The sequence below is a fragment of the Drosophila subpulchrella genome, chromosome 2L, assembly GCF_014743375.2.
Source record: "Drosophila subpulchrella strain 33 F10 #4 breed RU33 chromosome 2L, RU_Dsub_v1.1 Primary Assembly, whole genome shotgun sequence".
In the NCBI taxonomy this organism is placed as follows: Eukaryota; Metazoa; Arthropoda; class Insecta; order Diptera; family Drosophilidae; genus Drosophila; species Drosophila subpulchrella.
The window spans coordinates 9,504,910-9,521,574 of NC_050610.1; the positions used below are offsets into that span (position 1 = coordinate 9,504,910).

The 16,665-nt window shown below is 39.7% G+C and overlaps 2 protein-coding genes across 2 annotated transcripts; both read left to right on the forward strand.

The window, feature by feature from the left end:
* The first annotated feature begins 1,963 nt into the window (after positions 1–1,963).
* On the forward strand, positions 1,964–2,745 carry LOC119547759. The gene is made up of 2 exons (XM_037854765.1): positions 1,964–2,105; positions 2,172–2,745. The coding sequence occupies exon 2, from the start codon at positions 2,174–2,176 to the stop codon at positions 2,726–2,728; it is 555 nt and encodes a 184-aa protein (XP_037710693.1). The 5' UTR covers positions 1,964–2,105; positions 2,172–2,173; the 3' UTR covers positions 2,729–2,745.
* Positions 2,746–13,632: 10,887 nt separating this feature from the next.
* LOC119548521 lies at positions 13,633–14,055 on the forward strand. Its single transcript, XM_037855812.1, has 2 exons — positions 13,633–13,765; positions 13,818–14,055. Exon 2 carries the CDS (start codon positions 13,829–13,831, stop codon positions 13,964–13,966), a length of 138 nt encoding a protein of 45 aa, XP_037711740.1. The 5' UTR covers positions 13,633–13,765; positions 13,818–13,828; the 3' UTR covers positions 13,967–14,055.
* Positions 14,056–16,665: the final 2,610 nt, after the last annotated feature.

The window sequence follows — 16,665 nt, forward strand, 5'->3', positions numbered from 1 at the left end:
GAGGAGTCCTCCAGATGTCCTGGGCCATATTCATTTGCCGCATATTTCCCCGAAGGCGTTGGGCGAACTTGGAACAGATAATTGCTGCAAATGGTTTACGACCGCAGCCGATAAATGCTGCAGTTGGACTTAGTTTTATACAAACAAATTTAATTTACTTATATTCTGGGATATCGATGAAAATGTAGTCGGCAAAGGAATATCATAAGATTTCGATCAATTAATAATACCCTTTCTGTGAATAATTTATACATTTTAAATGAATGTTAATCTGAAAACATTTTTTTTTTAATTAAGTAATTAAGTTAGTAAGTAAATTTCACTATCCTTAGGTGTTTTAACAATATCATGGACATCAGCTTTTATCTAAATCTTACCCTCATTCGATTTTCGTAATTTTCCAATAAAATTATTGCAAGCAGATACAAAGCGAAATAGTATGCAAATCGGAAGCTTCACCGGCAACTGTATTAGAAATTGTTAGAATTTCAGGTAAATATAAAAATCCGCCTCGTATTTTGTAATATTCCAAATCTATTTGAGTGTCCGCAGCTGTTGTGCTTGCCTCATTCAATTCGCTTCGGCAACTGAGATTTTCCATATTGTTATCAGCGGTGGCGGCTGTTCAATAAGGTACAGAAAACCCAATAAGGAAAGAAAATCATACATACAGGTGACTCTGAGTTGGGGGAGGGAAAATATGGACCACCATAAGCAAACAATTTCAGGTGATGCCTGCAGAACATTCGCAGTTTTTATTCTTATTTTTGGTGAAATGACAAAACTCCATTAAGAATTACGTTACGATTACATTACATTTGCCCCCTTTTATTACATTTTCAATTCCTTTTTCCCTGTGTTTGGTATTCAGCTGGGTTTCCCCATTCGAGGGAGTGAGAGTTAGCGCGCTTCTAATTGCATTTTAAAATTGCGACACCATAAAATGTGCTTACGGTATAAATAATTATAACGGCATTTGTCGCAACAAACAGCGGAGCCCAACTGGAACTGCTCCTCCATGGCCCAAACCAGGATCCCCATCCGGATCCGGGGATCCAGGGATCCGGGAATCCGAGTAGAAAGCCAAAGCCAGAGTGGCAATGATTTCGAGTGTCAGGAAAATGGGTGATGGGGGTATAGAGGGTTGGTGAGGGGCCAAGGATGATATTGCGAATACGACGAGTGTGCCGAGGACACTGGCATGCAGTCAGTTGTTGTCGCATCTCCTGGATATTGCATGAGTTCCCTGAGTACCCCCACCATCTGAATTTCCATTTGCCAGGACAGCCAGCCCCGTTTCCGTGCGGCAACAATAACAACTGCCACTACGACGACGACGACGACGACGTCATGCGATTAACGTGAGCTGCATATTTTCAGCTAATTTTCTAATTAAAATGGTATTTATGCATTTTTCAGCTGGCTGGATTAAACATTCAGTGCTAAGGAGGCAGAAACCAGACAATTGCAAGGACACAACTCGATATGGCTGGTTTTTACCGGCAAATGGAACAATGAAGCAAGGATTAAGGTGTCCTAAAAATATATTGGCATCACATATTTGCTTATAAATTTTATGATATTTTAAAGATTTAATTCGAACACCTCTTAATCAGTTCAAAATGTAACATTTAATGTAGGTATTCGATTTAACATTTAAAATAGAACATTGGATAAAGTTAAAAAAGATAACTCGATCTTTGACTCAGCCAGCTTTTTACATTTTAACTAATTTTTACAGACAAGGAAATTAAAGAAGCTACGATTAAGGTCGTCCAAAAGAGTAAATATTTCTATATTAAAATTTTTTGGAATTTTTATTATTATTATATTGTGACACCTATGCATGTTTTAATCGAAATTCAATTATTTTGTGTATGTAATTCATTTAAAATTAAACTTAAAGTAATAGCAATGTGTTTAAAGTTTTTAAAACATTTAAAAGATCCCCACTCAATTCGCCCAGCAAGCCTATTAAATGGTGTCAAATTTTTTGTAAAACTTTAGTCAGTATTATTTTACCAAATTTGATGTGTCAAAAAATTATTGTAAAATTGTAGTTTTCTTTTTCTTCTCACAAATCTTTTTGTTTTTCCCTTTTCGTGGTAAGTTAAGAAAATCCTTTATATTTAAAAGAAGTTGAGGTTATTGGAATGGCATTTCCTCAATAGCAATGACCAGTCCGCCTCCTATTTTATTGGCCTGTTTTGTGCACTTGGTGCTGCATACAACGCTCTTCATACAGCTGGATCCGGATACCTTTAATGACACCCCCATCCTGGGCAGCCAGATATTCTATCTATCCGTAATGGATCTGCTGTGCGACTGCGAGGTGATACCCGATCACTGGAAAGGCGTGCCTCCATGGGGCAAGTTTATCCTGGAGACCATCGTCTCCTTCCTAATCGGCGAATTCTCTATGATGCTGGTGTGGCTATCCGTGGAGAAGTTTCTTGTCGAGCTCCTCAAAATGACATCTCTTCGCTACCACTCCAAATTGTTGGTTCTGGAGATCAGTACAGTGGCCCTCGGCATTATCTTTTCAGTTCTAGTGGCTGCGATGTCAAATCGAACGGCCAGAATGCAGAAAGTCGGACGCACAGTCTGGAGCACTATCAAACAATATAGACGGGCTCTGTGGACAAAAAAAGAACAGGCCGTTCAATGTCAATCATTTGTAAAGCGAAGAATTTCTATGTTTATGCATAAGCGTTTTCAGAAGATATGAAATTAATCTAAGATGAACTTACTAACCAAATCCTTCTATGTATCTTTATAAAATTGGCATAGCATTTATTTCGTATCAGATGTACATTTGTAAAATCTGGAACTTATTAAACAAATGATTTGTAATTTATAATTTCAATATTTTTAAAAAGAGGTCGAAAAGAGGTTTTGGCATTGAAATCTTTTTAACCTTTATAAACTAAGCATGCCAGTTTTTATACTGTCAAAATACTAGATGTACTTAGTAAAACTCCCTATAACTTAAATTTAGATTGGCGACGATTACAAAACGAATTTAAAATAAGATAATTGTCCTGTTGTTCTATATTGTTTATGAACAATATACGTTTTTCACCTTTATTTATTCTCATATTTTATGAAGCTCTTCTCAGGAAGACTTTGATTCGCTCCTTGAAGAGGCGAGCTTGTTACCCGCACACTTGACAAGGATAATGCATTGGACAGCTGGCTGTCCTGGCTGCTGGAAGAGCAGTCAAACGCAGCTTGCACCGCACTTGGATGTCGCATAAATTTGTGACCAGACCAGGACATATTGTACTACAGCAAAGAAGACCAGTCAGGAGCTACAGTGGCTTATGTCCTGGCATCCTGCGAGTCCTGCCCGTGCCTCGGGACCCTCTCTTCTCCCCGGACGGCGCTCGGTCAAATTTATTTACTGTGTTATTTATTCTGTCACTTTGCAATGATTTCAACATTTTTGTAGTTGTGCCTCACAGGATTCAAGGCATTCGGTTGGGGACTCTGGGCTCTGATTGGCCCAGAAAATACTAAAGTTTTTAGTGGGGAAACGTCAAATATAAGAGCTCCAGAACAAGAAATTTCTCTTGAAAGCATCTAATAGTAACTAATAAGACAAAAATGAATTTAAAATACTTTATAAATGGTGCAATTTCATAAATGTCAATTCTTTACAAAAGTTTTCATATTTTTTAAAGTGGAAGAAATAAGTTTTTATATTTTTATTCAAGTAATATCTTATAATCTCTTATATTCCCTTTTATAATATTTGTTTTTCCTAATTTTATCTTGCCTCTCTTTGCATATGATAAATTTAGTTTTAAACTAAAAAACATACCTTACTAAAGTTTCAATTTTTGGAAATACTAATTGTAGACTTAAATATTATTTTTTACCATTATTTAAAGATTAGTTTCAAAATCTCCATAACCTTTAATCGGAACTCCCGACTGTTCCCTCACTCGTACAGCCCATGTCAAGTCCAATAAACTTATATGGCACATGTGGGCTGAAAGATTTGTTTCAGCATGATCCTTCGACACATCCCGCGCCCCATGAAAATGGAGCTCCTCCCATTTTAACTGCAGTGCCAGCATGTAATTCTCGCATTTTAACGACCTTCAGCTGAGCAGAACGACGTGTGTCCTGTCGACGGCGACAGATTTTTCTAATGTCTCCATTCGAATCCTTTGGCCAAAGGCAATTAAATGTGCCACGGAATGGGGCGGAGGATTTGGGGGACACATAATTGTTTTTTGCGTGCGTGAATGGAAGTGGAGCGAGTGCTGGATGCGGGTGAAGTGTCATAAATTCCATCGGAGGAACACGATTCCGGATGAATTATGTCTTATGGTTATTAGACAAAAGGACATCCCCGATCCTGATCCTGATCCCTTACACAAACACACACTTACACACATTCATTCGCTGCAGTTGCGCGCTGGAAGGTGTAATTATTAACATTTGTGCTGGGCGAAACAATTAAAAGCGAAAGCTGCTCGAATCAAAGAACAAGAAGGACTCTGACACACATAAAAGAGGTTGTTGGTGGGGTTGTGGGAGGGCGGAAGGTGTGGGAGATCTGGAAAATTGTCAGTGTGAAGAACACATGTGCAATTGCCGCTTGCCTTAATGGGCCATAAATAACCAGGACAACAATGAGGCGGCTGCACTGCATCCACCTTGGTGAACCTCCCTTTCCACTCCTTCCCTTCTTGTATTTTTACTCTTTTTATAACCGATGGCCAGAAAAAGCAGGGGTATAATGTACTGATGAGCACACATGTATTAATGTTAATAATTGTTAACTTACTTATTTTACACTTTACATATTATTTCATTATTTAAACGATTAAAATAATCAACACTATAAAAACATTTGTTGAAATAAGTATATATTTTATTTAACTAACTAAATATACTTAATCCTTATGGACCCTCAACAATTTGTTAGGAATTTCGTTCACTTATTTCTTATAACACTTTTCTAAAAGCGGATTTCTCAATGTCATGTTAAGGTTCTGGTTTGTTATCTGTCGGATAGAGTTAACATGAAGTTAAACTCGTTATTTTAGTGGGGTTGTAATTGTTCAAACTCATATCACTCGACAATTTAACAATAAAACCTAACATCGTATTGAGAAACTGCCCTCTTCTGAATTAGTAACTTAACCCACTGATAAAAGTTAACATCAGATTGAGAAATCGGCCCTAAGAGCAGTAAATTAATAAACTTTTTGCTTTTCTAACCGTATCTTCAAGTCGACTACATCGAGAGGTGCTTTTCCTTTTATTGTTGCTCGCCAGGACACATGGAATTATTGCACGTCGACGTGCAGCCAATCGGTGTGCGTGTCCTTGCAGCCATATACACAGGCACACACGCACACACATTCTGGCACTGCATGTGCATGTCCTTCGTCATTCATCAACGCTGTATGCGGTTGCGGCTTAGGGGTGGCACATGCAGCCTCGTCCTTGCCGCCCGCCTCCTTCAACTAGCCGATTTCTTCCCCAAAAAAAAAGGAAAAGACCCGATTTGGGAAGGGGAAATGTGCAGAATGTTGAAATGCGTCGACCGCTTTTGATTTATCGTCAATTGAGATGAAACATAAAACGCTGCTGCCAATAAAAGTGTTGGAAGCAACGGCGTCGTCGTGTATCCTGCAAAAAGGATAATGCGCAGCGCCTGTTTTAATTGAAAATAAATCTTGTCAATTTACGTCGCGGCCAGACACATCCTGATCCTGCAATTTCTGTTTGCTTTTATGTCTGATTTTCATTTCTTCTACCAAATTGTAAATTACTTCCGCATCCCTTTTGTTGAATGTCCTTTTGGCTGGGTGTATTACTGAGTGTTTGTCCAGGGCCAAAGGTGTTGCGTACTCGCTACATACATTGCCATTGCCTGGCCTTTTTTTTATGACACCAGAAAATATATATTCCGAAATCCGGCGACGAGCATCCGCAACCTTTTTGGCGAAGTCCTTCGGGGTCTCGTCCCTTTTGCAATAATAGAAAAAATCTACATATAAATAAACATTAAAATACTTTGGCGGCTGAATAAAAAGTACGAAGTCGGCATAACTTGATTGAGTTTCTCGAAGATTTTATACCTATTACTATACATTTTATAGATTTATTTTAGAGAAATCTAAGATAATGTAAGCATTAGCAATTTATTATTAAGAATGGGCTTATCACAAAAAATGTATGCTTCAAATGTACCTATTAAATTATTCCTAATCGAGGAATAAAGGGTATGTTAAGTCCTAAAGGTAGGTATCACAGAAATATTGTTTGTCTTCCATAATATTTGTTTACCCTTACCATATGGATAAAGATTTAATTATTAGGGTTCAAAGTAAAAGGGACTGAAACAATTTTTTTTTTTATAAACTGAATTGTATTCCAATATTAAAGGCAACGGTTTTTATAATGAAAACCATGATTAATTTTAAGACGAGTTTTGAATGAGTTTTCGGTGTAAAGTTATAAAAACTTATTATATATTTCGTTTATTATATTTTTCAGATTTTTGAAAAAATAAAGTATCCAATATTCTCTGCACAAAGCATTTCTTCTTCCATTCACGAAGAAACGGAAGCTTGACAAAATTTGTTCTTTTCCTTTTCCATTATTCTCGAAAATATTCTTTATAGCTGAGTACGCTTTTGTGAAGTCCTTCGTTTTAGTTTGTTTATAGAAATTTTATGAATAGCTATCCGTAAAAATGGAAATCAAAATTCGGATTCCCTTATAGCTCTACTTCAATCTAATAAATTTCTTGTTGGACAATCTTTGGACACATTAAACTGCTCGGATAGCTACCATTAAAATGTCGTTCCTCTTGTGTTCTCCACTTTGCCACAAATCAAGGCTAAAAATCATTTAAACGATTTTCCCGCACCCCAGGAATATTGTCACTTTTGATTTGTTTGCCCTTGATATGGGGGCGAACTTTGAATTTATTTCCCCTGGCGCTTCCTATTCCTCTATTTTTTCTGTAGATGATTCGCAGGGTCCTTGCAAGTATCCCATTTGGCGCCGCTTGCATTTCCTTTGGCATTCGGTTTTTGGCCAGAATGATTTCATGTGAAGCGGTGATTATTTTCACCTAAAATGCGTTGCCCCCAGTCTCCACCCTTTCAAAAGGATCTCTCCTTGGGAAAAAACACACACACTCTCGGCTAACTGGCAGGATATTTATGGGCTTTGAGCGTGTTCCGCCTTTGCCGTGGGCGGTGGTGCACTTTCAATGTTTTTGCCACTGTCTTTGGCCAGTCGATTCGCTGCCCCTTCCCAATGCCTTCCCAACCCCTTCCCAATCCCATCCTTTGCCCTCCCACAGTGCCACTTGTATTTATGTCTTCGTCTATAAATCCATGTCTTCGGAGCACTCAAACACCCACACAATCGCCCCAAACACACACATGCGCGTCTTCATGTCAAATCGTAGATTTATAATTTTCGGCTGCGTCGCCAATGCAACTTGCAGGCAGCACATAAAAATTCGGAAGAGGCGAGAAGGATATCCACTGTACCACTTTTCGGACTATAAAATACCTAGTACTCCACGGAGTGTTCTTAAAAGTGGTTTCATTTTAATTGCAGTTAACTTTGTATACACAAAGGTCAACAATTACAAATATAGAACTAAAAAGGCTTGAGGTTTATCATTGAAACAAAAGGTTGAAGGTACTGTTTTTTTAATTGTCTAGGTTTCCATTACTTTTTAAAATAAATAAGCTTAAGTAGGTATAAGTATTTAAGATAATTTTTATAAAACCCTAGACAAGTTGAATATTTTCTCAATGCTGCTATGTGAAATCCGTCAAAACTGTATAACATTTTGTAACTTTTTGGAAGCTTAATTACTCTGTATCAAGTATGAAACTTTATATTATTTTAAGTTAACTCATGTTTAGGTAATGTGACAAGTTGAATTAAACTTAAATTAGTACATTAGTGTAAATTTAAAATATGTTCATAATTTATTAAGTTGATCCTTAAGTTTCTTTATATAATTTCGCGAAGGAATTCTATTATAATTTATTAAATAGGGAAGAATATTTAAAGTGGGCATTTTATTAATTTTTCACTTCCACGGGATTGTAAATATGGTAGATATATACTCCTTTAAGTTCCATATCACCGGGTATGATAAGGAAACAAACACTCGCACACGTCATCCGGGAGGACAGAAGGAGGATCGCCGGTGCCCAAACCAAAAGTGCATTTCAAACTCTGGGTTGGGGGTTAAAGGACGGAGTCGGGGCGACTTGCCTCGGTTCTGGGCTGTCGAATTCCATGAATTATGATTTTTGATTGAAGTTGAGTTATTGCAATTCAATTTATTATAAATGCGGTTGCCACGAACCCTGCCATGCCCACCCCTCCCTCGTCCTTTCGCCCATGGAAGGCGTCGCCTGCTCAGGACATTGAACTATGAGTTCTTGGCGTGGCCGAATTTCTGCCATGTTTGACTCCCCTTTCCCCGGGTGTGTGTGCCGTTTTCGACACTTTTGCTAAATTTATTGCCGATTATTTTTACATTTCTTTTTTCAATTTTTTCCATTTTACTGCCACCCCTCGGTGGATAGGTTGGTGAAGGTTTCAAGGCAGGAAAGTGTTCCTGTTCCTGGTGTCGCGGCAATTATTTTTAACATTTTTGTTGATTTTCCATTGATTATTCGGTGTTCCCTTTGTCGAGGACATTTCTGGCCAACTATGCAAACTTCTGGATGTCTGAATTTGAAGACAATTGAAAGAGAGTTTAATGGAGCAGAAAAGCTGCTCGAGGCTCGGTGAATTGTACCAAAACAAACCAAGCGATTTAAAACAGTGATTTACTATGCTGTTTGTTTCATAAATTTTTGTATTATATCTTCCAAATATAATAGTAACCACAAATTTTACAATATCAAAATTTATTGATATACGATTTTGGTTTTTATTGCTTTAGGAACATTTCTTCTGAGGACCGGAATACGGTTAAAAATGGTAAAATAGTGAGAGTATAATATCACTAATTATAAGATCATCTTAATTTTAAAAATATTTGAATGGTATATATGTTAATAAAACCAAATAAAACCAGATATAATAGTAACCCAAAATTTTACAATATCAATATTTAATGAAATATGATTTTGGTTTTTATTGCTTTATGGGCCTTTTCTTCTAAGGACCGGAATACGGTTAAAAATGGTATATTATATTTTTTCGCTAATTGCAAATTCATCTTAATTCTACTAGTTATTCATAGTGATATGTCTTAATAAAACCTTTTTCGTCATAAATGGATGTTTCTTTACGGTTTTGGTTGGGGCAAATATAAGTTAAACTCATTCAGAGAGTTCCCATCCCCATTTGGCCGTTTATTTAGCCCGACAATCCATTACGCCATGCATATGCAGGCCATCAGCGATATTAGCTATTGGTGCCCGGCTATTTATATGGCGCATAAATCAGAAATGCGGGCCAAATGGCCCGGACACTTTGCGTACGCGCTAACCATGAGTTACTCGCAATTAAGAGAAATATATTAGTCTAGCAGCTGATTTAATTATTTAACGATGAAGTCCAAGTCGCGGGCGGCGAAAGAGGTCTGAAAGTGGGCGGGGTCCAGGACCAAGAGCAGGTCCAGGACCAGGACCACCAGCCGACTGGCCCAGCCGTAAACAAGCCGAGCAGCTGAACAGTTGAACAGTTGAACAGCAGCCGGATCCGCCTCTTCTAAGCGCCGAGACAACCGCATCACAGTCAGACAAAGGCATCACCGACCGTCCAGGGGAGCAGGAGGGGAATCCCCCAGTTGAGGTGGTCCAGGGTACGGGCTCAGGATGGAGTCTGCTCGGTGGACGTGGAGGTGGCGGGCGGGATTCTGTAATTGCACCAACGCGCATAATTCATATCAAATGACCATTTTAAAATCCTTTTATTTCGGTGCGTCGCCCTGTCTCTGTGTGCCATGGCTTCCATCTCTCTCTCTGCTTATTTTACACTGCTAAAACTTGGCGGAATTTTATGTTTTTTGATTAAGAATAAAATAAATACATTCTATTATAATAACTTTTAGGATAGTCAAATATTACAACATATGATACATAAATTATGATCTTTCATGCTTTTAATTTTCGTAACTTAATGACGAATTAGCTTCATTGATATTAAACATTCTTACTAAAAATGTCGCGTGCTTTATAACTTGGTGTAAAATATCTATTATTTGTTGAAATAATAAAAAAATTAAATATATTTTTATATTTTAAACTGTTTGTAGTAGTAGTAGTAGTTGCGTAGAATTAGATTAGTTTTTCTTGTAGAATATTTTCTATTGTTAGACCAAAAATATTACCACTAATTAAATTAATTGTTTTTATTAAACTCTTAAAATTCATTCGGAATGCCTTGGAAATGTCTAAAATAATTTTCTAACAAATTAATTTTTAGCTTAACTTTTTTCAGTGCACCCCAGCCCCTCAAAATATTTGAAATAATAATTCTTCGAGATAAATTACCCAAAAACAGGTGTGTCGGTGTGTGTGCTCCTCTAAATTGCCCTGATGCTGATGCTGGTCCTGCTCCTGATGCTCCTGATGCTCCTCCCCAGCTGCCCTGCTGTCCTGCCACCCTCCCCTCCTCCCCGCTGCTGTCCCCACGCGAGACAATGACACAGAGCCACCACTACAACTACGCCAGGATATCACTCTGCCCGGCCATCCTGCCATCTAGCCATCCCTTCGTCCTTCTGGGCCGTTCCCATTCGGGCTGCTTCTGGCCCGACCCGAACCCAAGCCCAACCCAAACCAATCCAAAACCCAATCCCATTTTGCAAACTCGTGCGCTGGCAGTCGGTCAGTCGATGGCGGATGGGCTTAAGTGCTCGGCTAGCCCGTTCTGGTTCGTCCTGGTCCTCCTGTTCGTCCTGCGTTTGGCATTTAGCATCAGGAAATTATGCTGACGCTGCCAACTGGCCACGGAATGGGCCAGGCATGGGAATCGCACGGCCACTGAGATTGGACCCGGGCAATCAGCGACGTCTGCAGATGTGCATGCCCATGTCCACATCCACATCCATATCCACGTCCCCTCCTATCTGTCCCATCTTTAGCGCCTCTATCTACTCCCATACCCGAGCAGCGCCTGCGCCAGCTCCTCGCTCCTGCGGTGTCCTCATTAAACTCGCACACACAGAGAACCCACTCTAATGAGTTCCAGACCCCGCACGGGGGCATATGCTGTCGTCCATTTCGGTGGCAGGCACATCCTAGCCGCGTTCCAGTTGATAGCCGACCCACCAGCCACCAGTAACCAGCATTGGGGACCCTGACCCTCCCAGCTTGGGCCCGCTCGTCGCTCTCGCAGTGCTGTGTCACACATCTGGGTGCAAATTATGGCACATTTCAAACAGCACCAAGTGCACTGAGGAAAATTGGAAAAAAATTTCTATTAATTCAGAGTAAAATATTAGATAAATATTATTAATATAATATATACATTTTAAAGACTTTTTTATAATTAACAATTTTTAAGCCAAATGGATTTAAAAGCCTCTCCATAAACAAGCTCATTTTATTCTGGTAACTAAAAAACACAATTTGCAATTAGTTTTTAAGGTTTATACCTTCTGCGACGTTATAATTCCCAACTGGTTCTGTTCACGCAGTGATCCATCGATAAAAAGTAAAATCTGCATGAGCTGAACGCCTGCTTTTTATTTTTAACAAGACATTTTCAAAAACATTTTATAAAGATGAAGTAATTTAAAATGTTTAAGATGTTAGGTAGGAGATTTAGTAAGTATCGGTAATAATAGACCTCCCACTGCAAAAGAATATATTTATGAGGTTGGTAACTAAACTTTCACATAATTACATGTATAATTCCCTTGAATTCTTTTTTAAATTTTCTTCGACATATCAAATCGATTTTTTCTCAGTGCACCGTGCACATAGCGCAGCGTCCTCGAAATCGTGTGGCAGCCAGAAAGAGAGCGCGATAATCGCATAAAAGTTTACATTTATGATGCTCCAGCAGCCCGAGGCAATTCTAGGACCGGATAGGTGCATGGAGCCACCGAACCCAAGCCCAAACCCCATACCCATTCCCCATACCAGATCCCTATGTATAGGGCACTGATGCAGCTGGCGGAGACTCAGTCACAAACACCTCGGCCGTAAAACATTCGGCTGACGGCGGCACACAAAGTCTGATGCAGACCAGTGGACGGACAGCTGTTTGGGAGAACCCATCGTATACGTAAGCGAAATACCCTCATGGGGTTGCACCTCGGGTCGGTTCGGGTTCCTTCCTCTGGAGGGGGTAAATGCGACTGCACCGACTCTGTACCACCCAGCACCTCACCATCACCATCACCATCACCCTTACCAAAACGAGAACAAAAAGGCGCGAAAATCCATTCGCACATAAAATGCGCCACAGTGTGCATTATTTTAATGTCACTGATAAATCATTTTTATGTCGGTGCTAAATCAAAAGATGGACGAGCAAATGCCGTATTTCAAGCCGGGAAAGGAGGGGAAAAGCAGGGAGGTGGCTGGGTGTCACACATGCACCCGGGAAAAGGTGTGCTGCGACTACGGGTTATGGGTTTTGGGTCCACTTCCACTCCGCCACTGCATTCGTCCATTAAAATGCGCTCCGGTGTGTCCAAAACACAAGCAGGGCTTCCACTCCCGACTCCGGGCTGCAAGGCCCGTCCGTTTATTTATTATTAACACAAAAAAGACCCCGAGGACGAATTGCAGTGCTCCTCTGGCTCCAGTTCCTGCTCCTTCTGCTGCTCCTGCTCCTGTCCTGTTCCTCCTCCCAAAACGAGACTTGGAATGCGCAAACTGCCCTGAGTGGCTGCCGCCTGCTCATAATTCGTTGTCCTCATCGGAGCGGAGCTCTCGGCACTGCAGAAATTCATCTGTTTGCGGTTCAAACACGTGCCGTGGCCAGAAATAATGTGCACCGGAATCTGCCCGGACTAATGGCCGCCCAACACGGTATTTGACTTAGGCCCAGTCCAGCGACTCCGTTTTGGGCTAAATCAGCTCCTGAAAGTATGCTAACTGAACTGGCATTGCAGCAAAGAGAATCTGCTTCGAGGGTCTATTTTGGTGTAGATCTATCTAATTTGTAGTTGGAAATCTAAATACACATGGAAAACAAAGAAAGTTAAGGAGATATCTTAGTTTTTCATAGAATTTTGGGTTTTCATGATATCTGAACGACAAAGAGAAGATTTATCTTTGAAGTCTTTCAAGTGTTAGTCACTTCAAAAATGCCGAATATCATTTCATGGTAGTGTAACTGAAATAAAATTATTTTCTACCACAAAAACTTCTTTACCGATTTAAATATTTATTCTTAATTTAAAAAAAAGTATTGTTGTAGAAATAATGTAAGTCAAAATAAAATAAATAAATATTTAAAACAAAAATGGATATACAAACCAAAGACAACCACTGTGGTGTTTTCCTTTTTTGTGTGTGTCGATCCTAAGTGGGTGATTTTTTGATTCAAGCAACAAATCAATAATCATTATTTACACTCCATAGAAAAAACATTTCTTAAATTTTGAATTTAATCATTTTTATTTGAAAAAAAATAAAATTGATCAAGTTATTCCTTGATAAATTTGTCATGGTTCTGTATAGCCTGTCATTAGACTGATTTCGTTTCCGAGTCTGTTCCCAAATCGTTCAAGGCTGGTTTGCCCCAAGTTATTTATCCAGAAAGTCAATTAGTTCCAAATTATCTAAGCGGTGTAAGTAAGATACTCTTCCTAAGTGAAGTATCAACTAAAAGTTTTTCTGCAGCTGCAGTCAAGATGTTTCGCACCCTGTCCATTGAGCCGACTAGAATCGAGGACCGTTCCAAGGAGGAGGTCCGTGCTAATCTGGTGGTGTTTGCCGTCACCTGTGCTCTGATTCGAATTATCCCGATTATCTTAAGGAAGATAGCTTAATGGAGGCCCACGACTGGCTAAGATAATGCTGATCATTGATATTATTATGCAATGTGTTAATAAATAGAAGCAAATATCATATAACAGCACAGATAAATACAAATATATTTTATTTCCAAGAGAAGATCTAAAGGAAGTACATGTTCATTAGGCTTACCTGAACCATTAATCAACTATCCACCTGCTGTAGTTCCCAATCCAGCAACTCAATAAGCATCAGTGATCATTTGCCCTATCAATTCATACAAATTTATGCAATTGAGATGCAAAAACCCTCCGACAGGCGATTAACTTCCACTTGACTGTGATTTGAGTGAACCTCGAGGACCTGACCTGACTCCACCGTTTGCCCAGCGGCTTCGACACCTTCTCCTTGAAACCATGACGAGGGGATTATAAATCAAATAAACAAACCTCATTAGCATATTATCAGCATCAAATTGTGACGCTGCCCGTCATCTTAAGTTCAAGTGAGAAATCTGTCACGAGGCATTAAATCGTCTGCCGTGGCAGCCCCCAAAAGCCGCAAGGATAACAGGATGGGGAGTTGGGGGTAGAAAGCGGGTGTGGGTATGGAAGTGGGTATACCAGGAGCCAGAAGCACTTCCCTGGAATCCCCGGCACACATAATTATGCGTGTAAACAAGCTGATGATAGTGCGCTGACGTGTGACGATGACGATGACGGTGACTGCCGACGACGCATTGCCCAAAAGGGTTACTTACCTAGCCTTCCTACCCACCTATCTCATCATATCCCATCCCATCCCATCCCAAGCCACCCCTTTTCGAAATCGTCAACTCAACTAGTGGAAAACAAATTGCCGAAATTCCTTGAGGCCTTCAGCTAGTTGTAGCCGCTGATTTATTCGCGTTGTGTTGGCAACAATTAGAAAAGCAACCGCAGGATGTGCGAGCACAACACCCGGTTGAAGATGTGCCGGCTCCTGTCAGGACTCCAGGTCTCCATCTCCAAGCATATCCTATCCCAGCTCACCGTTCTGGCCCGCTGGCGCTGTGCGTTTTAATTTGACGAAAGACTGATGACATCTCATTAATATTCATTGCCGCTGCTGCAAGGCGCTGCTGGGATTTTGCGGCCATATATCCTGTTTATGCCGGAGTTTATTCATTGCCTCCGTCCTGTTGTTCAGCTGTGTAGTTGTTTAGTTGTGTGGCCTTGTAGTCCCATCCCGGAGATGGATGCTCGATGTCCTGATTCTAATGAGGCGTTAAATGTTCATTTTTTCTTCGAGCTCTGAAAGGGTGAATAAGTTAAGTTGCTGACTAGGTGAGTTATTGTGCTGGAATCTCAGCAGGGAAGTTGGTTTTCGGTGGGGTTAGACATCTTGAGGGAAATTCACAAGATGTTTGCTTATGGGTAAAATAGGTAGGGGGTGTATTCTAGTTGGGTACATTTAAAATAACACTTAACTAGGAGTATTTTTGTTAGATCAAAACTATTTCTTTAAGCAAATCTTTAAGATCAAATGGTAGTTTTTGAAGAAATGATCTACAAACCACAGTATATTTACCTACAATGATAATGAAGATCATTTAATGCTGGTTTAAATATTTCAATATTAAGTTTCTTTTCCTTCCGACTATCTCCTTTACTTTAACACATTCCAACCTACTAATACCCACATAATCACCTCCACTAAGTATCCACATCCTAACGATCCTTTCCGTACCCTGTATATTAAATGTATTTAACATATTTAAATTGCAACCGTCGTTATCCAATTTTGTTCAGCAGTTTATAGTCCGGCCCCACACGACCATAAGTATTTCAAATTAATGGCGACACTTCAAAATAATTATGAAGCACATGGCACCCAGAATGGGATGAGACCTGTGTACCGGAAAAGGAACCGGATGTTTTGTTTCGCTCTGTGTGTGTGTGTGCTTACCTCTGGCACTTTTAAGATGCTGTCGTGACATATTTATGAAGTTCAATTATCATAAAATGCAAATGAAATCGTCATGGCCCAGAAAACGTCAACCTGAGCGGCCTTAGGGGAGGCCGCTTGTAATGTCCCTTCCCCGCCTCCGAAGGGTCCTTAGCTCCAATAAAACAAACCGAAGAGACGCCTAACCCCAGACCTCGAGACATGGCCAAAATTAAGCAATTTACTTGCGATATCCGCCAGCCCCTTTGACCCGCGATGGAGTTGGAACGGGGAACTGGGCGCGAGAAGACTACAATGTCAGTGTCAGGACGGGACATCTTCGTGGGGTTCGGAACTCTACTTCAGCGGAATTTTATCTGTCGGCTGGCGCTATTAAAAGAAATTACGCTCAAAACTAAAATGCGGACCGGGGTCGAAGAAAAGGTGAGTGAAGGTAACCAGGAGGCAATGAGTGCACTTGGGAAAATACTTAATCCCTTTGAAATTTAAAAATTCCAATAAGTTTAGAAGCTATTTTTTTAACAAGTGTATATCTGATACAACAATTTTAAAAATGTTTTATTTTTTAAAACCAGGAGGGTTAATAAACGTAAAATTTAATTTTAAGCTAAAAATACTGACACAAGTTTCGGTAATTGACTTACATTACCATCATTTGATTTTGCTATAATGTATCTACCTTAGACAACATTGAAATGAACCGAACTTCTTATTTATCAGGGATCGTAACGAATATAATTTTCAAAATAAAAATGATGAAATGACGATAATTAAAGTTCTGTTTAGA